This window comes from Grus americana, chromosome 1 (genome assembly GCF_028858705.1).
Source record: "Grus americana isolate bGruAme1 chromosome 1, bGruAme1.mat, whole genome shotgun sequence".
NCBI lineage: Eukaryota > Metazoa > Chordata > Aves > Gruiformes > Gruidae > Grus > Grus americana.
Window position 1 is genome coordinate 113905336 of NC_072852.1, and position 27253 is coordinate 113932588.

The window sequence follows — 27253 nt, forward strand, 5'->3', positions numbered from 1 at the left end:
GTCAAGACTAGGGGATCTGCCAATTGAGCTGGCCTTGCCCGATCAAAACTTCCATGTACTATAGAAGGGGATAAAGTCCCAGTAGCGCACATAAAGAATATGTATGAGAAGACAGTCTGGGTTACTCCTGCTCGGACAAAGGCATCCCATCTGTGGGATTGCTTTTGCTCAGGTACCTGGGTGCCCTTGGTGGGTGATGCGGAAGGATGGGGCAGTCCAATGTGTACCTCAAGGGAACTTGATTTTGGGTGAGAATAGCCAATAAATTAAATCGTATGATGTTAATTGCTATATAGTACTATATATCATTACTTCTATAGTGACTATATGCCATATCAATGGTGTTATGGTAAGAATCACCTAGATTAATGAAGAATAAATTTTGATGAAACTGAGCAAAGTGCAGTGATAATAAAACTGGACAAGCACAACAATAACGGAACCCAAACTGGCTTCAGCATGCAACAATCCAACACCAGACATCATATTTCCTGCCCTAAAGGACTGTAATGACAGATGAAGCCCAAAGTCATGGACTAAATGAACTCAACAAACATTCGAGAGGGATGGCCTATAGACTAAAGGAACGAATCTGTGTGTTGTGTTGGGTTTGCGTGGCAGGGTTTTGGTGGTGGGGGGGCTACAGGGGTGGCTTCTGTGAGAAGCTGCTAGAAGCTCCCCCTGTGTCTGACAGAGCCAATGCCAGCCGGCTCCAAGATGGATCCGCCGCTGGCCAAGGCCAAGCCCATCAGCGCCTCTGTGATAACATATTTAAGAAGTAGAAAAACACTTAGAGAGAGAGAGCTTTTGCAGCCAGAGAGAGGAGTGGGAAGATGTAAGAAACTCTGCAGACACCAAGGTCAGTGCAGAAGGAGGGGGAGGAGAAGCTCCAGGCGCCGGAGCAGAGATCCCCCTGCAGCCCCTGGAGAAGGCCATGGTGAAGCAGGCTGTCCCCCTGCAGCCCATGGAGGAAGGATGAGGGGGTGTAGTGATTCCACCTGCAGCCCGTGGAGGACCCCACGCCGGAGCAGGTGGAGGCACCTGAAGGAGGCTGTGGCCCGTGGGAAGCCCACGCTGGAGCAAGTTCCAGGCCGGACCGGTGGACCCGTGAAGAGGGGAGCCCACGCCAGGGCAGGTTTGCTGGCAGGACTTGTGACCCCGTGGGGGACCCCACGCTGGAGCAGTTTGCTCCTGAAGGTCTGCACCCCGTGAGAGGGACTCCATGCTGGAGCAGGGGAACGATGAGAGGAGTCCTCCCCCTGAGGAGGAAGAAGCGGCAGAAACAACGTGAGATGAACTGACCGTAACCCCCACTCCCCGTCCCCCTGTGCCGATGAGGGGGGGAAGGTTGAAGCCGGGAGTGAAGTTGAGCCCAGGAGGATGGGAGGGGTGGGGGGAGGTGTTTTAAGAGTTGATTTTATTTTCTCATTCCTCTACTCTGTTTTGCCTAGTAATAAATTAGATGAATTCCCTCTCTAAGTTCGGTCTGTTTTGCTCGTGACGATAACTAGTGAGTGATCTCTCCCTGTCCTTATCTTGACCTACAAGCATTTCGTTATGCCTTTTCTCCCCTGTTTGGTGAATGAGGGGAGTGATAGAGCGGCTCTGGTGGGCACCTGGCCCCCAGCCAGGGTCAACCCACCACATGTGTACATATCAAAAGACAGGAAAAGTGATGGTGATTAATTGGAAGGTATTAGAAAGAGTGAGACCTGGGGAACAGTATTGGCATAGATTTGGGGTTACTTAAAAAGTTCAGTCTTCAAGATTATTTTTTTATTTATGCTGGCACAGCTGGCTCATAACTATAATACCATTTGTCTGTTTACTACAATATATTTACTTGAGGCTTCTGTGAGAGGGTAAAAACCCCTGGGTCCACTCAAACCCCATGGACTGAGCCAAGGACCAGCTGGGGGTTACTCTCAGCTGCCAAACGTGGCCCTGTTTGCAGCCTGTGGAGGACATACAGGCCTGCTGCAATCCCCTAGCTATCCATCCCTCAATGCCAAAAGACAAAAGCCTTCCAACTGAGAAGTACTCTGGGAAGCGTTTGGCTGAATTCCAGCAGCTTTTAGTGTGTCACAGCACTGACCACATTTGTGGTACGGAGAAGAGACGGGTAGCAAAACTGCCCACGAGTAATTACAAGGTATCAGTCTTCATAAAGCCCTTTGACTTTCAGGAAAACCATAGATGTTATTTTATAATGGGCAGAAAACGGAACGCTGCCCTGTGTGGCAACAGGAACACCATAATTGCTCTTATGCCATAGTATGTGACCTAATAGTAATGCATAAGTGACAAACCGTGACAGTTTATCGCCTTCATGGTCCCAAAGCCAGCTCTGAGCTCACTTACAGATTGCTTCAAAAGCAAAACCGGCTTAAAAATTCCTGCCTCTCCCTTTGCCATTCTCGGCTGTTTCTCACTGCTTACCCTCTAGATAGGCAACTGTAGCAGTGCTGTACAAGGCACTGAACACAAGATCACTGAAGTGATACAAATTGCAGGATCAGTATTGCTGAAAGATTATGTTTTATTCACATTACTTCAGTGACCTGGCTTAAAGTTCAGCTTTGTATACTCGTTTCTGTGCACAAGTGAAGCAGTAGAAGTAATCCATGGCTGGAGGCAGCAATTGCCTTGGAAGACAACATGGTGTGTAACTATATCCCCAGAGCTGTACTCTCTGTGCCCCCATGGAGCAGCAAAACATTTTAAACACGGTGTCAAAATAATTCTGAATCTACCACCATCAGCATCGTGGCTAATGCATTGTTCACTGATGCTTAGGTTGAATCAGGAAGTGTCCTACAATGCCATCCAATTTGGTGGATCTTTTTTAGAAATGTACCTTTGATTGCTACTTAGCTGTCTTCTCAGTGGCAGTAATCTTGCAAATTCAGTTGAAAAAGTTGACATTAATACTGTACTTTGCAAGGCAAAGATAAAATTATACAAGATGTTCCAGAAAATGGATGGAGGGTATTGACAGAAAAACGCTACTGAGAACAAGTAATTTGTATTACTCTTATCTTGTTCTACCCTCACATTTTCTGGCTTTCCTGGTTCAAGTTTGGCTGACACATTAGATGATAGGAATATTTTAACAGTCTAATAGAGATATAGTGTTCTATCACAGCACTCTAGTCCATTTCATTATAGCAAGGCAACTAATCTATGGCATACTCTGTCTCTAAACAGTCATCAACATCATCTTCATAGAAAAAAAGAATATCTGAAAATTTGGTTTGCTTCTTTTCTCAAAACTATACTTGCTCACAGTTTTCAGTTTCAACGTACAAACCAAGCAGAGAATCTGCCAGCTAAATCAGATTTTTTTCCCAGAGAGGAGTTGAAGCAATTAACATGAAGCAGCAAAACAAAATAACAAGATGCCACAGAAGTAGAAAGGAGGCAAGGCCTACTGTAACGAGGGGAGGGGATAGCTGGTAAAGCAATTCCCCAGAACATTATAAAAAGCTAGGTGTGGTGATAGTTAAAATTGCAAAAGAAAAAATTATCCCTTAAGTTGTAGCTATCAACCTCTCCACACACTTACACATGGCTGCTGATAATTCTTCACACTAAAGAGCAAGGCTTTCAAGCTGATAGATTCAACGTACTTCAGGCTGGTAGTCTGGGCACAATGAAAAGTACATGGCACATCGATCAATGAGTTTCAGAAAAAAGCTTTGTGACACAGAGCATGAAATATGTATTTTGGTGATTAGTTAATTAAATGGAATCTGTTTTAGCAGTTTTACAAAATAGATTTCCATCCACTTGTCTCATTGCCATGTCCAGAATCACACCAGAACAGTCACTCTACAGCTATGTGCTCCCATCTTCAGCACTTAATAGAACAAACATATGTGACAACAATTTAGTGTGCTTGGAAAAAAGATGTGTACAGAGATTTAACCCACAGGCTATGGCACCAAGTCTCAATTGGAATCTCTGACCACCTCATACATAACATTTCTCTTTTTAGAAATATGAAAAAATCTGTTTCTTCTTCTTTAAATACGGAAAAATATTCAAAGATTCTTGATCAAAACCTAAACAATGTAAATTCCAGTAAGAATCAGCCCTCCAACTCTCCATACAAATAAAGATATACTTATGCACAGGAGTGGTTTTTTCCTATGTCTTTTACTTTTGCCCTCAGTGGCTCCAGATTCTAAATCTTCCCCCCTGCTCCTCTCATGATAACCCGGCACAGTTATCAGCAACCTTGCTGGGCTCCCTGCTATTATAGATCGGCTAAGAGGCACTAGAAAGTTTAAAGAACAATTAACTTAGGAAACCACAGGAAGAAAAGGGAAAAGTAGTGCAGAACTGTAATCTTTGATGCTTTCACTGATGTTTCACTCTGCAAACAAGAGATGAGCTACTCACAGATCATCACACATCCATAACACCCACTCATCAATACAATAAAATACATGTTCTTGCTTATATGAAACTAAGGTTACACTGCTTGATCTACTGAAATTCAGTGAGCGAACTTGAGATATGTCAGGTTTATGTCTGAATGGGGTATACTAGGGAAGCATTGCCTTTCATTAAACTTTTCTTTTTTTTAATGGCAGTGCAAGGATGCACATTAATTAGCTTTCCCATGACTGTCTTCTATTTTGGCATGTGTAAGCCATGACAGATGAGTGATTACATAGGAATTAACATCTTACTCTTCTAAGTGTTAATTAAACAGCCAGTTCTCTTCTTATAGTGCACTACTTTTCCCCCTATTCTATGCATGTTTTTGAGAAGAGGAATCATAATCGTCTTCCTCTCTTACCTATCCGTAATGTGTTCAAGTATTTACAATGCAACAACTTTGTAACCAAATTTAGCAGTTCTAATTTGCTGTATTGATTTTTTTTTATAATTATACTTCAAAGTTATTCTAGAAATCAGCATGCAAGGTGCAGAAAAATGTAGGGTGAATTGGTTTGTTTCCACTGCAAAATCAAACCTATTTTGAGTGGAGAAATCACTGAAAGGAGTATTTTGTTAATACAGATTAATTTCTCTGTATTCATTTTTATCATCCTATAGCTAAGAAAAATGAAATGTTCCCAAAGTGAAGAGTCAGAGTTTTGGCTTATAGTGTCTCACAGAATTTTTGCAAACTATTTTTCAAAACAGTGTTTGCACAGAGCTCTTTAACAGGGTGATGGTACCATAATAAGAGGTAAACGTGTCATTAGAGCAGATTACCATCAACACTCCACATTTGCAACAGAAAGCTTCATTAAAACAAGAAAGAATTCCATTGCAATGTAAGAACATATATTTATCTAAAATATCATATAATTAAATGAGGGTAATCTTTTGGTTTATGAATTATTGAGATCATTAAGAAGCAGCCAAGTCTTGAAATCATGTTGCACTTCCACACAATTATTAAAGGCTTTTCTACACATGGAACTTGACTAGAATAGTTATTACAGAATAAGACGGCTATTCTTGACCGACATTCTGTGTGCAGATGTTAATTATAGACTATTTTTATTATTCTAAAAAGGAGTCTGTATGGAAAGCTCTCCAAGAATAACTGTTAAACTGAGCATCTTGAACAAATTCTTCCATGTTTAATGAAAATATTTGTGCTATATTTAACTTAAAAATATTAAAAATATGGATAGCAGTCTCGTACTCTTCTAACAAAGTACTTAACAGTATTTTTAAGAATACCATTGTTCAGCAAAGTACATACAGAAAAAGTATACATATTAAATGAACTATATGCCTTACAACCAGTTTTCCAATAATTCTGTAAATGCATTCAGAATACTCACATTTAGTTGCTGGTGTTTCCTGCAATTGTATAAAGCAAGCAGAGAAACCATGATCTAGTTGTTACTGAAATAAAAGAGAGGAATGTAAAGAAACTGTGAAAGTACTATGTAACTGTACTAGAAAGAATCAGTCAGAGAAACATTGGGGAGACAACCTTGTAGGCTGAGTATTTGCTTTACTTGCAAGAGAAACAAAACAGTGAACAGGAAAAAAGGAATTTCGCTCTGATCTTGTACTTGTATAAACCCTATGCATTTAAGTGGATTTACTGTGGTGTAAGAGTCATGTTAACAAAATCCAAATTAAATCCTATATGTGAGTCTGTGTATTTGGGCTGTGTTGGGTTTGCGTGGCAAGGTTTTGGTAGCAGGGGGGCTACAGGGGTGGCTTCTGTGAGAAGCTGCTAGAAGCTCCCCCTGTGTCTGACAGAGCCAATGCCAGCCGGCTCTAAGATGGACCCACCGCTGGCCAAGGCCAAGCCCATCAGCGCCTCTGTGATAACATATTTAAGAAGGGAAAAAAAAAAAACCAGTTAGAGAGAGCTTTTGCAGCCGGAGAGAGGAGTGAGAAGATGTAAGAAACTCTGCAGACACCAAGGTCAGTGCAGAAGGAGGGGCAGGAGGTGCTCCAGGCACCGGAGCAGAGATCCCCCTGCAGCCCCTGGAGAAGACCATGGTGAAGCAGGCTGTCCCCCTGCAGCCCATGGAGGAAGGATGAGGGGGTGTAGCGATTCCACCTGCAGCCTGTGGAGGACCCCACGCCGGAGCAGGTGGAGGCACCTGAAGGAGGCTGTGGCCCGTGGGAAGCCCACGCTGGAGCAAGTTCCAGGCCGGACCGGTGGACCCGTGCAGAGGGGAGCCCACGCCAGGGCAGGTTTGCTGGCAGGACTTGTGACCTCATGGGGGACCCCACGCTGGAGCAGTTTGCTCCTGAAGGTCTGCACCCCGTGAGAGGGACTCCATGCTGGAGCAGGGGAACGATGAGAGGAGTCCTCCCCCTGAGGATGAAGAAGCGGCAGAAACAACATGAGATGAACTGACCGTAACCCCCATTCCCCGTCCCCCTGTGCCGCTGAGGGGGGGGAGGTTGAAGCCGGGAGTGAAGTCGAGCCCAGGAAGATGGGAGGGGTGGGGGGAGGTGTTTTAAGATTTGATTTTATTTCTCATTCCTCTACTCTGTTTTGCCTAGTAATAAATCAGATGAATTCCCTCTCTAAGTTTGGTCTGTTTTGCTCGTGACAACAATTAGTGAATGATCTCTCCCTGTCCTTATCTCGACCCACAAGCGTTTCGTTATACCTTTTCTCCCCTGTCTGGTGAATGAGGGGAGTGAGAGAGCGGCTCTGGTGGGCACCTGGCCTTCAGCCAGGGTCAACCCACCACAGGGCAATCAGAACTGAATGTTCACTGTGGTGGAAAGATTACTGTACTAGTTTAAACTTCATGCCATCATCTAATGGGATACCTTCTCTTCATGATTCATCTCTTCATTCCCCACATCGATTCATTGTCATTACATCAGCTTTAGCAGTCATCCTATGAGCTATCCCTTAATTTAAATCCATATTGCCATTTTGTAACATTCCCCACCTCTACACTTTTCCCACCAGGTTCCTTCCATATTTTTAAATTTTATATCAACACGGTGTTTCTATCACTGTGTGGCTTTGAACAGTAAAGCAGTCTTACTGAAATCAATGAAACTTTGTATATGCTTAAAGTTATGATGTGCTGGGCCACACAAAATAAAGACCTTTTCTGATGCCTATGGAATAATTTTGATTTTATTAAATGCATGTCACCATTATACTGATGATATACACTGGACATATGCACATTTTTTGCAGAAATATTACTTGTATTCTACGTGCATTTTTGCATGTGAAAAATAAGCTAAGAAAATTTTGATATGAAGAGCATCATGGCATCCTATTTCTTTGGTCTCCATTAAAATAGCTGCTAGAGATTATATTTATAAATAATCTTTCCTCATTTTGCTACAGTCTAACAAAATATAGCCAACATTGCTGCTTTGATTATCAAATAAATGCTTATGTTACTTTTCTTGTTATGGAACGGTATTACATCAGTGGTAATATATTTTTAAGATGTCATTAGAAACTCCTCAGATGCACTATTAACCGTCACAATGAGTAATCTGCCTTGATTCATAAATTTAAAGGGCCATTACGCCTCCTGTATATTTAATCAAGAATCTCCCAGGCTGGTATAAACGATTAATAAAAAAGGCTTTGAAGGTCACCGTGTGGTCCATATTCTGCTGGTTAAGGGATGTGCCCTACGGCGGGTGGGATTTTGGCCAGTCCAGCTGTACAGGCACACGGAGTCACTGTGACGTTGTTTTAAAGTCTGCAACTCTCTTTTCAGCCGGAACATCTAAATCTTTGTTTCATGATTTCACCCCGTTATTCCTGCTTCTACCCCGGGTGGGTTTGGTTTCCGGAAATGTGCCAACGGCGACTATGGTCTTCTTTGAGAAGTTTAAGCTTTTCGTAATGAAAGTTTATTCTGTTGCAACAAATGTCCTTGAGCTTATGAAGACCTCACAGTTTAAAAATAAATAATTCGAGGCGGGGAGGGGGGGAGAGCTGCTGAACACAATCTAATACAGTACAGTACAGCCCCGGGATGCGCGGGGGCATCGCGCCGGCCCCGTGGCGACGATCAGGAGGAGGAGGAGGACAGCGATGCGCCCCGAGCTGGTGCCGAGCCGCTGCCCGCCGCGGATCCCCGCTCCGGGGCGCCCCAGGGAAGGGCGGGCGGCAGGCCAGGGCGCAACCCCGCAGCCAGCCGCGGCTCCCTGCGCTCGGAGCCAGCGCGGAACGGGGCGGCGCCGCCTCGGACGCGTTAAAACTTTTGGGGCGGCGGCGGCGGGCGGCTGGTGGGAGCGGGGTGGAGGCAGAGCACAGCGGGCGCGGGCGTTGCGCCCCGGCTGCCGCACCTGCTTCACGGCAGCCTCCCCGGGCGCCCCCAGCCCGCCAGGCGCCGCCCCGTTCCGCCGGGCCCCGGCGAGGCCGGGCCGGGCCGCCCCCCACGCCCAGCCGCCGCCGGCGTCGCCCGGCGGTTATTAAGCGCTGCCGCCCGTGGGAAGCGGCCGTTGCCGGGAAGATGGCGAGTCGTAGTCTCCGTCTGCTGCTCCTTGGTTACTTGGGGGTCCTGAGCTGTAAGTGGCCGCGTCCCTTCCCCGCGGAGCAGGCGTGGGGGCTATCGCGTACCGCTCCCTCCGGCAGCGCGCCGGCCGCTGAGCGCCCCGCTACGGCGCTGGGCTCCCCGGCCGCGAGGTGGGAACAGTTCCCCCGAGGTGTCTGTGTGTGTTGGGGGGGGAGGCTCGGCTCCGGGGTGCCCTGCTGGTCCGGCACCTTCCCCAGCCGCCGCCCAGGCCCTGCCCTGCCGCGCTGCCCACCGAGAACCACGCCCGCTCCAGCGGCGGCGTTGCCCGGCCCGGGGAGCCTCCGGGCAGGGCGAGGGGAGCAGCGGCGGGATGTCGTTTCCCCTCCCTCGCCCCCGGAGTGAGAGGAGCCAGATCGCGTCGCCAACAGCGAAATAAAAGCAAACTCGTCCTTCTGCGCAGCTGGGGGAGTGTGCGCTGATTATTTCCATGTGTCTCTTGCTTTCACGCAGATGTAACCTGTTTAAGCCGGGCCTGTTTCAGAGCAAGCCAGTGGCTTTCTGCAGTGATGCAAACTTTAGGATGCAGGCTGCGTAGTTTGCTTTTCTGATGGCCTTCACAAGATGAATGAGCAAGTGATGGGAGTGTGTTTTGTGTTGCCAGCGCTGGATGCTGCAGCTCCAGAACAGACCTATGTTTCCAATATTGTTATGGTCCTGTTGTCTAACTTGTTAAAAACAAAATGGGGGGAATGTTAAAATAAGTTGGCAAAAGCTGCCCCACCCAGAAAGCACATGGAAATAAGAAAAAAAAAACGGATTGTGGGGCCACACAACTGCAAAGAAGCAGTGAATTAATATACAGTGTTAACAGTGCCAGTCGTGTGATAAGGCTGTCGCTTTCTGATCATGTCTTGCTGTGCTCTTGTATGCTTCTTGTGTCTCGCTGGTGTTTTAGGGAAAGAGGCTGTACATGGAAATAATGTTTTGAAAAGAATTATGTAGCACAGTCTTGCAGTGAAGTGACCACCTGGGACCAGCCTGGGACGGGTTCTCTGTCCATTACGGATGTGGGACATCCATGGTGCTGATGCTGGGTATGTTTTGTAGTTTACCGTTCGTTCCTCCTCATCTAACAGAAACTTCTGTGTATGGAAGCTCCTCTTTTGCAGAGGAGGGACGAGTCCTGTTGAGAAGAGACTTGAAGTGATGTGTGTCTGTTAGGTCTTTGGTTTGGTAGTGTTTTTTTCTTTTCTTCTCTCTTTGTTTCTATGAGACCTTATAGAAATTTTGGGCTGTTAGATGGGCAGTGCAGACTTTCTCTGTCATATAGTAAATAATAAAAATTATTTTTTTTCTTTGTTTGTTGTTAATTCTGTGGGTATATCTAAGCAGATGAGGCTGCTGTAATTTTTTTGGTGACAGGTTTCAGTGTCTTCAGGCTGCTCAACTTTCTGGTTAGCTGTGTCTGTTGGCAGTGCTGCCTTTGACCAGGGAGGAAATGATAGAGGGTGGTTTGGAAGCAGTCTGACATTGTTGTAAGACTTGTATTTTATTTTTTTCTTCCTCTTCCTGTCCCAATTCCCAAGAAACACCAGGTGGGGAGAAAATTTACCAGCAAGGTGCTGATAAGAAGTTGTTGCATGAAGAAAGTGACTGTAGGTGTGTGTGCAAATGCTGATTGTTTGTGTGAGCCAGAGGAAATCCAGGCAGTCAGGAGTCTGGTGCTGCTCCTGTGGCTGGAGTATGCTCACAGACTGAGTAATGCTGGCATCCAAGTCAGACGTATGGCCTGAGCGGTGTCTTATGTGGGACTGGGGCCCAACATGTCGTGGTGATAGTGGGGAATGGGCAGAAACTAATGAGGAAAAGAAAGTAGCAGTTGATACCTGAAGTGTGTGAGAATTATATTGTGGAGCAGGTGTAGACAACTTGCTTGGTAGTTCAGCTGCAGAAATCAAGAGCTCTGTATGTTGGTCACAGGACATCAGCATAGCCAAGAACAGTGCTGAGGCAGAGGAAGTTTGGATTGCTTTTCAGTGAGAACCTACTAAGAAATATTAATGACCTGCAGAAATTGTGGCTGCTCTGAGTTTAAGCTTCTCTTTCACCTTTAATTTAGGGGAAAATAAGGGAGTTGGAGGTCTGCAATCGTATTTTCTGACAGCATGAGCTCCTGAAACTGATGTCTGCGAAGTTTTAAAAGGTGCCACAGTGCAAGAATTGTGAGCTCAGTTGGCAAGACAGTTGAAAAATGTACAGAAATGATTGCTATTAATCATTATGGCTCCTCTGGAGGAGATAGTGTGTACTGATGAACTGGCCTTTTTGTGAAGCTTCTAAGTGTGATTTTTCTTGCATTAGTGCACATCAGAAATTAAACTTAAGCTGCTGATACTGGAAGTAAATCCAGTACAATGTGTCTGTGTGAGGGCAATGCAGATGCAATAAATAGTCTTAACAAAACATTTGATGGAGCTCACTGGGGTAGTTTGAGCAATGAATAAGGTGAGGTTTTCTTTGGTTTTTTGCTTTAAAACAAACACTCCTTAGTGCTCAGGAATCTTTCAGGCAGATACAGAGGTTCTAGACCACAAAAGCCTTCCCCTCTGCCCCCAACAAGAAATCATAAAGCTATTGCTGCATTGGCTATAGGAATTGACATTGGAAGTCTTTAAACTGTGCTTTCCTGATTATATGTGATACACAAGTGATGCACTGAAAATTGAGAATATTGTCAATTCCCAGTCTGCTGTTGAATCAACCCTCTTTGTTTGCTGGAGTCACTTGGTAGAGACTTACTCTGATTTAGAAATCAGAGTCTGCATTCAGGTAAGATGGGATTTATTAAATTTTGTGGTGGGTTGACCCTGGCTGGAGGCCAGGTGCCCACCAGAGCTGCTCTATCACTCCCCTCATTCACTAGACAGGGGAGAAAAGGTATAATGAAATGCCTGTGGGTCGAGATAAGGACAGGGAGAGATCACTCACTAATTGTTGTCACGAGCAAAACAGACCGAACTTAGAGAGGGAATTCATCTGATTTATTACTAGGCAAAACAGAGTAGAGGAATGAGAAATAAAATCAACTCTTAAAACACCTCCCCCCACCCCTCCCATCTTCCCGGGCTCAACTTCACTCCCGGCTTCAACCTTCCCCCCCCTCAGCGGCACAGGGGGATGGGGAATGGGGGTTATGGTCAGTTCATCTCATGGTGTTTCTGCCGCTTCTTCCTCCTCAGGGGGAGGACTCCTCTCATCGTTCCCCTGCTCCAACATGGAGTCCCTCCCATGGGGTGCAGACCTTCAGGAGCAAACTACTCCAGCATGGGGTCCCCCATGAGGTCACAAGTCCTGCCAGCAAACCTGCTCTGGCGTGGGCTCCCCTCTGCACGGGTCCACCGGTCCGGCCTGGAACTTGCTCCAGCGTGGGCTTCCCATGGGCCACAGCCTCCTTCAGGTGCCTCCACCTGCTCTGGTGTGGGGTCCTCCACGGGCTGCAGGTGGAATCTCTACACCCCCTCATCCTTCCTCCATGGGCTGCAGGGGGACAGCCTGCTTCACCATGGTCTTCACCACGGGCTGCAGGGGGATCTCTGCTCCGGCGCCTGGAGCACCTCCTCCCCCTCCATCTGCACTGACCTTAGTGTCTGTAGAGTTTCTCACATCTTCTCACTCCTCTCTCCGGCTGCAAAAGCTCTCCCTAACTGGCTTTTTTTCCCTTCTTAAATATGTTATCACAGAGGCGCTGATGGGCTTGGCCTTGGCCAGCGGTGGGTCCATCTTAGAGCCAGCTGGCATTGGCTCTGTCAGACACAGGGGAAGCTTCTAGCAGCTTCTCACAGAAGCCACCCCTGTAGCCCCCCCCCCCCCCCCCCCCCCAACCTTGCCACGTAAACCCAGCACAATTTGTAAGATTGCATGCTTCTCTGGTAATATCTGTACAACATAGTGTTATAAACCAGACTACCTATTTTTTGGACAGGGAATGGGAGGAAGAGATATCAAAAGAAGATTCCTTCTCTTGCTGTTTTAGTTGAGAAGCAGTATTTCTCTGCTATAGACTGCTAGTTGTCTGCAAACCTGCACAGACTCTTAGACACCATAATATAGGCTGTGAGATGGCAGTAAGCTTTTTAAATATAAGCAAACAAAATTAACTACAGAAAAGCAATACTTGTTTCTAATATTCAGCCTAACTTTTTTGTTTATGACTCTGATTACACTGCACAAGATACCTGAATGCTTCTAAAATGGATGAAAATTGAGGATTTTGTTGCAAGACCTTCGTATCTTTAAAAGGGAGATATGCTCCTCTCTAGCTTATGTTATAACCTTCACAATTTCAACTTCTTGCTTAGATCCTCAGGGCTCAGAAGAAACTTTGGCTGTGAGTTATTGGCGTGTCTCTCAGAATTCACGGCCTTTGCTGCATTTGAGCAAGTCATGCTGTTTCCCTTAAATGTAGGCAAGCTACTTGGAAGGGGCCCTCCCTTTCTGAGAGGCCCCAGCCAGAAGCAGTGCTGTTCTGTGCTAAGGGCTTTGTCTCCAGCAGAGAGCTGGTCCCTGGCTGGCCCTGCGGTATCCTTAGTTCAGGTTACTGGCCCCACAGCCTGCTATTGGATGTGCAAAAGAAAAAATTAGGGTGACTGTCTTCTCTCGCTGCATACAGGAGATGGGAAATGTACCTGGAAATGTCACATCAAGACAATCACAATTCCTCTTGTTTTCTTCTTGTTTAAGGTGCATGTATGCAAGTGGAGGACTTGCTTTTGCTGTTGCTTGGCCTCTGAGGTCCTGTTTTCTCAGCTTTAACATTGCAACAATTCTTTGTTCATATCATAGGACATGTATTCCTGGTAATTGTGAACACCATAGGGCATCTGGCATTAATAATGAGAGTTAAAGCTACTGCTGTGATTAGCAGATCTAATTGAGCCTGGATGAGGTCTTCTCGTTGGCTATTTAACTGAATTACACAAAGACATTTTTGTGATTGTTTCCTGTATTATACCTATATTTCCTACTGCAGTATGTTTTGGCAGGAACATGGTAGCTGCCAGGTTCTGCTGCAGAAACTGGCTGATGGCATCACAAATGATTAGGTAAGAACTTGCAAGTAGTTGAACTTTGACTTCACCTTTTCTCTTTAGCTGACTGACTAACAAAACACATGGGATCGTCTTTTGTGACCTACAGCTACCAAACTTGTCTGTGTCCACTGACTAACCCCAAATGTTATTGGGGGTGTGTATGGACCTGTTGTTTGAAGAAGTGAGCTGAAAATATTAGAGAAGGCTTTTACCCTTCCTCAAAGGGTGCTGCAAGTGCTTTAGCTTCTTCTCGAGTGCTGGTGGTTACAAGAAAGAAGTCCTCTTCTTAAGTATGGGAGAATCTTCTTGTACAACTGATTAAAAAAAATAATCCAATTTTCTCATAATTTCACATGAGTAAACAATAGTGATATTTCTTCACTGAAGACAGTGACGTGCATGTGAATCTTCTGCAGTAGCAGTAAGCAAGCTTTCCTTGTTGGATGGAGGTGTAGGTTTGGGTTGTCGGTGCTTTTGGAGGGGCAGGAACGACTAGTAATTTAGTTCTGAAACCGGGATTTAAAAGTTTATATATGGTATGATCTACTTAGAGTCCATCAACACTCAAAATGTCATATTTCTGTTGGAGCATCTCTGAAGACAATCTGTTTATCATTGGATTCCTGCAGCTGGTGATCCCTTTTAGGAATATTTTTCTCGAAGTAAGGCTTAGTGTTGTACTTTCCCTTAGCAATGCTAGAGGTGACTCCAGTGTAAATGCTTATGTAAAGTAAGATCACTAAGAAATGTTCATGCAGCCAGAAATGTCCACATTGCAATATAAATATCTTGTATATCAAAACAACTGAAGCACAAGGTAGACGCTTGTATTTGTCACTGCAGACTCTTTGCCAGGGCCATATGGAACGGCTAAATTAAGGTTCCCTTGAAGTTATACAATGATATCAAACAACAAAAAAATTGCTAAAAATAGTGTCCCTGTGGATATACATGATGAGCTATCTTATTGCTGTTTTTTCTTGTTTGGCTGGTTGGGCTTTTCTCTCCACCATGATAACTTTGTGGCACTATTGCGTACTTGTGGGAAAATAGATGGTTCACAAGGTTTTAGTTTCTAGTTTAGTAGCTAATTTACGGTGGGGTGATCATTTTAACAGACCCTGATGGAAGTGTTATGTGGAAGCTGAAAGGCAATTCATTTACCAGTAATTAATTCTATTCTGATTAGCTTACCTTCCTTTCATCTCCCCCCAGTTTTGTAAAGCTAGCTTTGTTACAGTTTTACTTTCTGGTATGTCTTTTCCCATTCCAAGTATGTTTTGAAGAACTATCAGTTTTAACAAAACATTTCTGCAGAAAAGCCTGTCGTGTCTTCCTCAAAGCGTTGTACGTGATTGTGCTGAATTTCACCACAGGAAGCTTCAAGGCAAATATTATGGTGTCTTGTAATCAAGACAAATGATTTGTTTCCTTCATCTAAATACTGGGGGGGTTTTAGGGAAATGAATATGTATTTCAAAGAATGAGACAGCAAATGAGGCTGGAGGAGCATTTGGATGATTGCCAGTGCTTGTGCTCACCTGGATTTCCAAAGCCACTTTTTTCTGGAGGGCTCCAATGAATTATGTCACCTCTGTGCTCACAGTGTATCACTGAGCACTCAAGTGCTTATATAAAATTCCTTAAACCAGGCAGAAGGTGAGCTTGGCAGCTGAACATCTGGTCCTGTTCACTTGTCTGTTTCTAACATACGCTGGGACGTGAAGGAGCTTTTGGAGAAGGAAGAAAGGGAAAATAGCCATTTCTGAGCAACAGCAAGTAATACAACAGCAGTAGTTATTGAACCACTAGTAAGTCTGTAATCCCTCCTAATTAAGAAGTACAGCAGGCATCCAGTTTCTATCAAAGATGATTTGCAGGGGAAAACATGATAAAAAAACCAAACCCAACTAGTAATAAGCCTTTTTGAATGCTTGCTGTTTACAAGTTCACAACTTAGATTTCAGTAAGAGATGGGAAGATCAAACTTGCATTGAAATAGCTACAAATTGATCCTGACCTTTTAAAAAAGGTACTAATTGAGCTGGAAAGAACAGACCCTACGGGTATGAAGTTTCAATAGATATATTTATGTAGCTTTTGTTTGGATTAACTTCTTAAGGGTTGAATAGCTCTCAAGCCCATCCAAACCACTGGATCAGACTCAAAGGGAAACTAAACATATCATCTGTATGGAAAGCGATGTATTATGGGGTTGTTTGGTACCAGATAATGTTAACAATAGGGGCTATATTTGCTGTTCACAAACTCAGCATAGTACTTGGAGGTAATGATTGAACATGCATTCTTGAGAAGTGACTTTTGCGCAAATGAATATAATGAAGAAACCAAAAGGATTGTGTATTGTATCTCAGCCTGCAGAAAGTGTCCAGTATGAATTGGGAGAAATTCTTGGGGAGTGATATGCTAAGGACTTGTGGGTTTCGGCTAGAGCTGGGTGAGAGTTGGAGAAGTGTTTGTGCTTGGCATACTTGTAAACCTATGGGGAAATGATATGCAGAGTTTGAATACATATAATATGAGTCAGACAGCAGTTTACTACTTAAATGTATAGACGGTACTTAGTTCTGGGAGGCTGTGGTTCGTGACTGATGCCTTCTAGTAGCTGTACTGGCAATAATGACTAAAAACGCATCCTCTGGAATGATATCTGTAGAATGTGTAGGCGTGCTTAGGTGCATGTTATGGCTAGCTTTTGTGCTCCAGTACCCTTTCTGTTTCTATAAAATGGTCTTTAAATATTGGTTCTTTGCGTTTTGACTATTGGGCCACCTAAACTGATTTTTCTACTCCTTCTCCCATCTTTAAGCTAGTCAACCACAAAGGTGAGAAATTCTCTCTTAAACTCCTGGCTTCTTGTTTGCAGCTCTTGTTTTATGTACCCTTCTGCCAGATTGACAGGGCTTTGATGCAGCTTTGATACCGTTCAAACTGGTGATGGTAAGCACTTCTGAAACTGAGATTCAAGCAAGCTGTCCCATGTATTTAATAATGAAGGGGGAGGCTGCTTCCCTGCCTAAATACAGAAAAAAAAAATCTGAGAGGCCACAGTGGCTGGGGATGAGAAGTGTGGGCTTTGGTGTCCCAAGAGCCGTGGAGGGCTGGCTGCTGGGTGGGAGTTCCTGCAGCTCTGGCTTGAGGCGTTGCTCCGTGGGGTCAGCTGGGGCGTTGTGAGCTGCCATTCTCATGCTACAGAGCTTTGCTGGTGTTAAGGAGTTAGGCTTGCCTGAGAGCCCAAATATTTTAAAAATACAGGCTAGGGGAAAGTCAGGCCCTACTGAGAATAAAGCGCTTAGCTGACCCGTGCTATATGGAGGGTGTGTGCAGTAATTAACTTAAGAGTTAAGTTGTGCAAGTTAGTTCTAAACAGAAATATAAACTTTCTGTATTAATTGTGACATGACTGAAGACTCTTTAAATGCTGCTGCTGAATTAAACAAATTTTAATGTGATATTTTGCTAATTAAGATGTTATATGTCGAGATTTGGAAAAGGGGATAAATTTTTGTAACTAATAACAGATAAAGGCATATATTTCATTGCTTGAGACTTAGAAGATTATAACTAATCAGTGACTTAAACTGCACATAAACAACTCCAACTTGTTTCAGATGTTTGCAACTCCTAACTGTAGGAATAATTACAGAAGGATTATCTCTGAAATTGAAATAGTAGAATATCAAAGGAAGACATCACTGGTGTCTGTTTAGCACTGTGCAGAAACAAAAATGTGTGATAAGTGTTGCTGGGTTGAGCTCTTTTGTTGCATGTTGTTGGTTTGTTGGGTTTTTCTGCATCTCTGTCCATCTCCCCTGCTTTTCTTTAAAGAAGAAACATGTAGCACTGGGTTCTCCTTGGAAGGTGGGGAAGGGTGGGTGTGTGTGTGGGGGGGTGTCCCCCTTCCCTTTCTCCTCTAATGTCCATGTAAAATCCAATTAAAAGATCATTAATAGCAATGCTTAGATGTTGGAAGAGTTTGTGCAAAAAAGGTTTTTATCGTCTGAGAAGACTTGGTAGATTTCCATTTAAATGTCAATAAATATTTTTGTGAGAGGTAAAAGTTTTATTTTTAGTCAGTATTTGAATATTCTTTGTATCTTGTAATGAATGCCGCTGTTGCCTTCTGTTCACCAACATAATGGCCCTCCCTGGCGTAATGCGATTCACTTATACACAAGAATGTCGTAATCATTTGAGAGGCTCCTGAAAGGAAAACCAATATTTCAATATTGGAATTGAGCAATACAGCATCTGAAAATGTAAAAGAGAGGGAGAGTTGGGTTAGTGAGGTAGTAGTAAGGGCTCATAAGATTTTTACAATGATGCTGTCATAGTATTAGAGTGACTAGTAAAGCAAACAAATTCAGACACTGCAGATTCACTGGTAATGTCAAAGTTGGTGCCTGGCAGAGAAGGTAGAGGGAAGTAAGTAGATGCATCCATAGTGGAAGTATGCTTAGACATCAAGAAGTGACCCCTTGGGCTCTGTTACTTTATGGTTTTGCTGCTTGCCATACGGTCTAAGAGGCCTTCACATAACTTCATTTAAGTCAATGGCTTTATTTTATTTTTTCCTTGTCTAAATAAGACCTACACGCTGGACATCAACTAGAGCTGTTTGAATCAAGTTATGCAGAAGTCTTCTGAAATGTATTGGACATAAAAAGTAAATATGATTCTTCTCTTTCTATGTGTTCAGTTTAAGTGTTGAAATGATGGCTCAGAGGTACTTCCAGTGTACTTACAGCACTCGTCTTCAGAGCCTTTCAATAAATAATGTTCTAGGGGATAAAAGTCATGTGGAGAAGCTGTTTATCAACATGGAATCAGAACCATACGTAGAGAGACTGACTAAAAATTTTCAGCTCTACTTTTCCCCTGTCATTGCATACTCTTATCTATTTCTTATTCATGTTCCAGTTGTATCTCTAGCTAAGTCCTCAAGCCTAACAATCCACACACAGTTGCTGTTCTTTTTCCAGCTGTGTTAAAATTCTTAGCCCCTTTTTTTTTAGGGAGAAGAAGGGAGAGAAAACAATCTTACAAAGGTTTTGCCCAGTTGCCAAAGAGTGCAATGACTTTCTAACATAAATAGCTGTTGGGAGAATGCACTGATTTTTGTGAAAGAAGAATTGATGACTCTTTATAAGCATTTAAACTTATTTAAAGTTTATTCAAAGCTTTTGAAAGCTATGTGAACAGAGAAAGAGGAGGGAGATGGCCAGTTCTTATATGTACAGCCTTTCAGGTACAGAACACTTTTCTTGAGTCAAAGCAAACTTAGTGTCTTCTGCAGAACATCAAAGCTGCACAGAAGATTTTTTCCTTATCTTTTTAAGCTAGTTTAAGTCCAACAAAAAAGTCACAGAGAAATTATATTTTCTTATGAAAATGTCATAAAACTTTAAGACAGCTACTTTGCCTTCTAGTAAAATAATAGAACCTAAAATAATATGATATCTGTGTATATATAACATACTAAACACAAAAGATTGTTTCAGTTTGGAAAGCTGAGAATAAGTCAGTAATTAAGATCAGCCTAGCATTTGATAAACTCTGAACACTCCTGGTTTTAACTTCATCTGATTTTTTTGGGGGGCAAAGTTGAACTTGGACCTTATTGGCACCTTTAACAATTGATTGTATACATTAGTGTACGTTTCCCCCTGCCCCCAAAGCAAGAGAGCAGCTTGGAGGTAGAATAGGATGGGCAAAGAGCAGAGTGCTGTTGGTTACTGAAGCAATGCTGTACCTATGGATTCCAGCAGAAATTAGATGTTACAAGCAGTTAATGAAATATTGGGAGGGGGTAAAGAGGAATTTGCCCTTCTTTTGAAGCTGAAATGGCTCACACTGCATGAATATGAAGAGAAGGAGAAGGACAAATCATAGCTAAAGAGAATATCAATTGAACTAACAGTGTAGCTTGTGTGTCCAATATGTACATAAAGAAGTTGACTGGAGTCCTAGTAACCCTGTTTACGGGCATACTATTTAAATTAGTATGTCCAGTATAAATATGTTAGTAACCTGAACACCTTCAGTTTTGGGGTGGGACTAATAACCTGAAAACTAGAAAAATTATCTACTACATCATGTTGCTGTAAAGGCTGCAATCCTGCATCTGTGTGCTGCATTTGAATCCCTTAACTTCATGGAGCCCTGCTGAAATCTTGTACATAAAAATGTGGTATGAAACTTGATTACTTTAGATTGTCAGTTGTGGTGACTGAAGGGTAGACAGTCCATGTTCTTTAGCTGCCTCTGCCTTTGGATGGGAAATGTGTGCCGGGTGGACAGGTAGCATCCAAAGAAGCTCCTATGGCTAAATGTGGCAAGGGGCTTAGTTAAGAAATCAGACTGTTTAAGCAGAAGATATGTGTAGACTTGGCTATAGAGTTGCATATCTGTAAGTTCTGAAGTGGATACTCCTTCCTGTGAAAGAGTAATTAATTTTTTCTTGTAAGGAACCTGTTCCTTACCTGCCCTGAAACAATACCTGGTACTTGTAAACATAAACCATAAAAGCTTATGGGCTTTTTCTACAAAGGTGCTTTCAGCAGAACTGTTGAACTTTTACTTAGTTGGTGATGAGCTCTTCTAGAAGAGAAATGCTGGTTGCAATCTATTATTCAACAAGCCATCTTGTTCCCTTTCTTGACCACTCATAGCTCTGCTGATGCCAGCTCTGTACCATCCAGGCTCATCGCAAGATGGTCAGCCCTGCAACAACAATGGGAATAAATACGTAAATTTGCCCAGATCCTCTTCTTACTAAAATATATTGTTCTGTGAATTTAGAGCTGAACTCCAAAGACCTGGTTTTGCATTTGGGTTCCATGTGATCACAGTGCTTATGCTGATGTGCATCTGCCTGTATAATCTGTTTGCCAGCATAGTCCTTGGCCTGTTCTTTAGTCATTTCTTTTTCAAAAAGAGATCCTTAAACTCAAATTAGTTGACCTGAGTTGAAGGAGCACAAGCACCTTTAAAGTGATATTATTTAGTCTTATTTCTAAAAGAAAGTTCAGTTTAAGCAATGTGTCACACAAGTTTCTAGAGCATCAATATCTCATGAGTAGTTGGTTATAAAGGGAATATGAGCAGAAGTAGGCAAAACAGTAGTTTAAAGCAGCATATATGCCTATCTGGGAGTCATGGCTGCAAGAAATGTGATGATCTATTGACTATAACAAGTATTCTAGAAATGTAATGTGGTTTTTGATGTATCTTATGTGCCCTGTAGAGTATTCCAGATATAGCTATTTTAAACACCAGATTTATAAGCCCTAAGTTGTGCTTGAGAAGGTAGTGACCCGGGGGGGGGGGGGGGGGGGCTGAATCCTTAATCAGATATGGTTTACTCTTTTTAAAAAAAAAAAAAAAAAAACACACCTAATTTTTTTTAAAAAAATTAATTTAAAAATTCCCAGCTCCACATGTTCCTGGTACTATTTCTGTATCTGAACTGTGACTAGATTGACTATTTAGTTCTGACAAGATTATTTTTCTTCCATACAAATCATTCTGTCTCCTGGATTTTTTTTGTTGTAGTTGTCAGCAGTTCTGTCATGCTGTAAATCTTTTTTGTTTAATTTTTGTGAAACAGCTGGTACTTTCTTAGTTTAAGTACCTGCAGACAAGATCATCAAATCCTATTATATGAAGCAGCAAACCAGTGAATTGTGAATGTTAGCTCACATACTGAGCTTTCCCTTCTGATGCAAAGCAGCAGTGTTTCATTCGTGAACCTTACCCACACATTCTCAAGGATGTGGCTCCTAACACATCTCTTCTGTTAAAAAGCTGTCATGAACACCAAGTTAACATTTATGCTTGATTTAATAATAAACAACCAAAGCACAGAGTTACTCTATGATGTTTATTCCTGTTTCCTGTCTAACTTTCCAGTGGTGGTGTTCTAATGGTTTCTAATCTGACTACCCATATGTTGTTTTGCTTGTGTAGCTTTTAATGTGATGAAGACTGTAGGGGTTTGTTTGGGTTTTCTTGTTTGTGTTGGTTGTTTTTTGTTGAGTTTTGTTCCCCCCCCCCCCTTCATCCCCTTTAAGGCAAACTTGGCACCTATTTTACTGTGACCTATTGTTCCTAGCTCTACCTTCCGGAGGGTTTCTTCTAATCACCCTTCTTTATGCGTGCAAAACATCTTCCGTTTGTTCTAGCTCCTCTTGATATGTATCAGCCTTAATTGAATTGAAGGAGTGGCTTCAGCCTTGTTCAAAGGTGCTGGAAGGTGCTTCTATAAAATTTAATATTAAAGAACTAAGTTATCTATTAAAGGACTGTAGAATTAAGGCTAAAAATATGCATTCATATTGTAAACTATGGTGCTGATTGAAAGTAATAGTCATCAAACATGACTGTTTGCTGCTTCTGGCAGGAAGAGACAATTGAGCAAACTTGGCAGTGTAAGAGATCATGTGTGAATGAAAATGGGATGAGCTAATTTGGCAATTGCATTTAGATTATTAGGAAGGGTTCACCAACTTCTGGCCAGGGGAGAAGTGGTCGTTGTGTTCCCAGCTCATATTAGCAAAGAGTCTGGAGAAAAAGAATTAAAAAGCTAAGTTCAGTGCTGTTTATCAGCAATAGGATGCAGTCCTAAAATTCATGGTTCGGGTAAAATATGCTCAAGTGAAAACACCACCACCACCCCCAGTTATTGGAAACATTTCCTCAGAAATCCCAACCTCACAAAGCATTGCACAAGGCTCTTGCTGAGTGTTTGTATTTAAAGAGCATCCCACTGTTTTTGGATCTGACTTTTTTTTTTTTTTTTTTTTAAATGGACATGCTAGCTGGAATGAAGTTGCGGGATGTCCCAAGTCAGCAAAAATTGAATGGGAGAAAGCTTGTGTAAAGCCCTTTTTTTAAAAAAAAAAAAACAAAAAAACAAACAAACCTCACCACAAGGACTTATTCTTACATCTGTTGCCTGTTAGTATGGAAGTATATTCTAGGTCAATATTTGCTTCAGAGAGAACAATTTTTTTTTTATTAATGTATTTCAGATATGTTGTCCCCTTCAGTAGTAGACAGAAGGTGACAATGCTGACTTGATTTTGGTTATTACATATTGCTGAAAATGAGACATTTAGTCATAGTTGGTCATATTAGCTATCCTACCTGCTACTTAGGATCTGTTTGCAATGCTCAATTCTGGTTAGTTATAGCTACTCCTATACTCTTAGAAGCCAGAACTTTAGACATGCTCATACATACTCATCCTCCACAGTGAAAGCGCTTTGTAGAAGTGCTTTGGTAACTCAAAAAGGGGCTGAGAAGACCTTCTGGGGAAAAACTACTATAAACTTGAGAAGGGACAGAGGATGCACAGGAAACTTGGTTCCAGCGTCAATGAATAAGACTAACTATGGGAAGAGACATTTCTTCACTGTAACAAAGTATTTACTTACAGCAATATAAAATTGTAGCATCATGATGTTCTTCCTAAGCATCTGGAAATGGGATCCTACAGTGAGGGAGCTTAAATGACCTCACTGGTTCTGAATGAGCAGGGACTCTGGTTTCATGTAGTGGTTACTGGAATTGTAACTAATGCTGGTTGGCACAGTTGGAAAGTAAACAAAACCTGTTTTCAGGCACTTCTGGATAAGTAATGTATTTGTAGGTATATAAATGATGCAACTTCTTTTAAAGTGTTTTCCTTTTCAAATTGTTTGGCAATTCCAGCAAAAGTCACTTAAGTGTTTTAGGAGATTTCAGAGATCTTTATCTCAAATTATAGGCCGGAATGGTTGTGTGAGTTTTTGGAGGGGTGTGTGTGTTTGTTCTAGTTTCCTAACTCTCTTGTGTTTCAGGGCTGACTTTTACAGCTGATGTAAATCAGGCTAGTACTGTTGACTTCAGAGGAACATGCCAGTTTGTACTGCATACATAGCTTTGTTGTAGAATGATTTATTAAATTAAAACAATTTCTCTAGGTATTAGCACAGGCAAGTGTGTTGCTGAATTGGTACACCTAGTAACGCAGCTGGCAATCTGTTTCTCAGATGGCTGCTGTAGTGTGTGATATGGGGTGGGCGGGACAGCAGTGGCAAGGGGCTTCTACTCCCATAGCCTGTTCTCATGGTCTTCTGAAATGTGATGGTATGAGACACAAGTTGTCAGCATCCTGATGCATCTTAAAATAAGCAACAGCTGAAGCAGCTATAGGCTTGCACTGCATTTACAAGCTGTCTTTGAGCTACTGCTGAGTTGCCCTGGAAACCAGTGTTGAGCAGGACTGGGAGGGCTGGAAAACCAGCTTTTTTGTGAGAGCCTGACTAGTTTAAAACCCCATCCCCCGTTTTCAGAGGCTCCCTCTGAATTGCCATGGAGACAAGAAGAGTACTGGAGTTTTGAGTCTTGTAAAAGTGTGAGCTATAAATATTTATTTGGTTAATAGCATATGCTTTCTGGATTGTCTCTGTTGGGATAAACTCCATGCTACATTGAACCTTTGCAAGCTGTGAATTCAAACTGTTCCTCTCTTCTCTATGAGTAGAAAAAGAGGAGGCAAAAGAAAAACTTTGAAGGGAATTGAATTTTACATTTTTATTATTAATTATATAAAAATAATTATAAACTTACATTTTCCCCAGAATTTCCCACACCATCTCATGCTTTCAGTGTTGGGACTGCTGAAAGCACTTAGGAGGCCGTTCAGTTTATCTGGAATTGTTGTGCTTTGGTGTTCAGTGTTTCTTCAGAAAGGCCGACCTAAATAATCTCTTCCTTTCTTGTCCTATGCCACTTGATTTTTTTTTTTTTTTATTATTATTATTCCCTGTTTTCTCCTCTACAAGCACTTCCAGTTTTGTGTTTCCGGGGCCATCTGTCCTTGGGGCTTTGCTCCGAAATGAATCGTTAACATGATCTTAAACTCTTAGGAGTATTACTGATAACTTTAGGTAATTGGCTCTGAAAACTTCAGTCTCATTACTTTGACTTTCAAGATTTTTTTTTTTTGCTTGAAAGTTGAGAATAAAGGCACCATCAGCTGGTGTGCTAGCCTTCCAGATTGCACTAAACAGTACATACAAAGCTGAGGATTAACTCATTCTTAGGTTGGTATTATAAATGAAAACCTCTTTGCTAGTCTGCTCTGTAGTTGACGCATTTAACACAAGAACTTCTTTCCCCTGTGAGACTGAGAGCTCCTCAGATCATCCAATACCAGCTTTTAATACAGGTAGAAATCCTGCTCTTAGTCACTTTCTGGCAAAGCTTCTCCTCCTCTGTTTAAATAACTCCTGGCTGGATGAAAATGCAGTTCTGCATTCTGCTTCTCATGTGATTTCCATTACAAAGGCAGAGTTACTGAAGCTGATTAAAACAGATGAGTTTGAAGGCTTGTTTTTATTTTTATGCTACATCTAAATAAAAGTGTATTTTTCTATTAGGCTGTAGACCTCTGGATATGTAGTAAGTAGTAAATCCAGCAAAAACTATTTGAACCTGAGCAGCTTGGCCATTTAAACTCTGTCACTTTAGCCTATGTTTTGGGGTTGGTTGGTTGGCTTGTTTGTTTGTTTTCCTGAAACAACCTACTGTTTGTAGATCTTTCTGTTTGGAGGAACCTCCCTAAAGTATGCTTTAGGGTGACATCTTGCTTTGTTGCAATAGAGGTGCTGCAGGCAGGATGTCTTAAAACTTGACTTGTCTTACTTGAGTATCTGTAGATAATTTTTTTAAAAAAATTTGACTGCTTTTGCTCTTGATTTGAGACCTTTTAATAAAAAAAGGTGAAGAAAATATCTGCTGACTTCCCAGCAAGACTCTTAATGTGTGTGTTAGATATCTAACTGACCTACCATCTGGATGCTGGGTTCAAATGTGTAGCTCCACTCAGGAGAGTGAAGGATTACTCCATTGTGCATGGCTCTGAGCCTGGACTGGAAGGGGGAAAAAAAGCTTTTGGGTTTGGGGGAAATTTTTTTGTTTGTTTCATTGAATGTGGGGAGGAAGATCAATTTTGTGTGTCAGATACTCAGCTGTAGAGATGGACTTTAATTTTGTAAGAGCTGGTCTTCCAAAAAGAGAAGCCAAACCAAATATTGGATTTAGCTGGTTTCTTCCCACTGCCCCAGCTCTTCTCTTGCTCCAAACACCTAGTCCATTTCTCCATGAATGACAAATTTGTCAGGAGTTAGGAGTGGGCTTGTATTAAAGGAGGGGAAGGAAAGCTAGCAGGTATCCATGCACACAAATTGCAGTTCATTACAAGGCTTTTCATGAGGCTATTAATAAATCTCCTTATGGAAAAGGTACTGTCTACAATATAGGAGTTAATCTGTGTTACTCTGCCAATGAGGTTTTATTCCCTGCATCCCCCTATTCTTTGAACCTTCTGAGTATCTAAAAGCCTGCTTCTGCTCTATTTCTGTCATTCCCAAGAGCCAAGTCCAAAATACTGCATTTCTAGTACTGTGTAAGGAGTGAAAATAACTGGCCGTGTTTTCTTCCAGACACTTGAAACACTACCAGCACAGATACACTTGAACAACTTCTTTGTAGTGCCAGGAAACCAGCACTGCATCTGCTCGTATCGAGGAACAGTTTCCCTTATAGTTGTAAGGACTAAAAACTTCTTTGTTAAAAGGAGCTTCTTCAAGCTGCTAGAAAAACTTCTCTCATTTGCCACTGATGTAGGGATAGCACACGTGTACATCATGCAGGATTGCTAAGTTTTCTTCCTTGATTAAAAATATTTGTGAGCTCTATGTCCTAATTAGCCAGGAAGAGTGTTGAAAATCTTGCCGCATATATTTCACGGCATGTTGAGCTACTCTCAAGAGCTATATGTGTTACCACCAGCTCTCAGTGTTGCAGCAGCTCCAGGTCTGAATGACCAAAACTTGCTGTGTTTAAGTCTAGCAGTTTCCAAAACACAACAGAAGTGCTACTCACAGCTACTATGTAAGTGAAGGGGTGGCTGAGAAGCCCTTTAATTTTATGTTTTAGACCCCTTTAGCTGGTCAGCCAGTAAAATGTGTCCTCTCTCTTGGATTACCATGACTCCTTTATGCAGGCACACCATGCCTATTAAAATACAAACTTGTTCTCCACATCTGGGCTTAGTATTCCCACCCTGGAGACCCCCCCCTTCAGACTACTCCTTTATTTGTTTTCTGTGGCTGAAGAAATGCAGGGTTGTTTTTTTGTGAATAGCATAAA

At 42.4% G+C, this 27253-nt stretch overlaps 1 protein-coding gene across 8 annotated transcripts in view; it reads left to right on the forward strand.

The window, feature by feature from the left end:
* Window positions 1–8627: 8627 nt before the first annotated feature.
* The window catches only part of JAM2 (junctional adhesion molecule 2), a 39200-nt gene continuing 20574 nt past the window's right edge, over window positions 8628–27253 (forward strand). For 3 of the 8 annotated variants that reach the window (XM_054843043.1, XM_054843127.1, XM_054843225.1), the window contains exon 1: window positions 8628–8994. Coding sequence is in view for 4 of the 8 variants with exons in the window: in XM_054842638.1 (XP_054698613.1) it covers window positions 8940–8994 (55 nt within the window). In the remaining 4 variants the exon portion in view is untranslated. The remainder of the gene's footprint in view (window positions 8995–27253) is intronic. The other 5 variants (XR_008579368.1, XM_054842638.1, XM_054842954.1 and 2 more) reach the window with 3 other exon arrangements.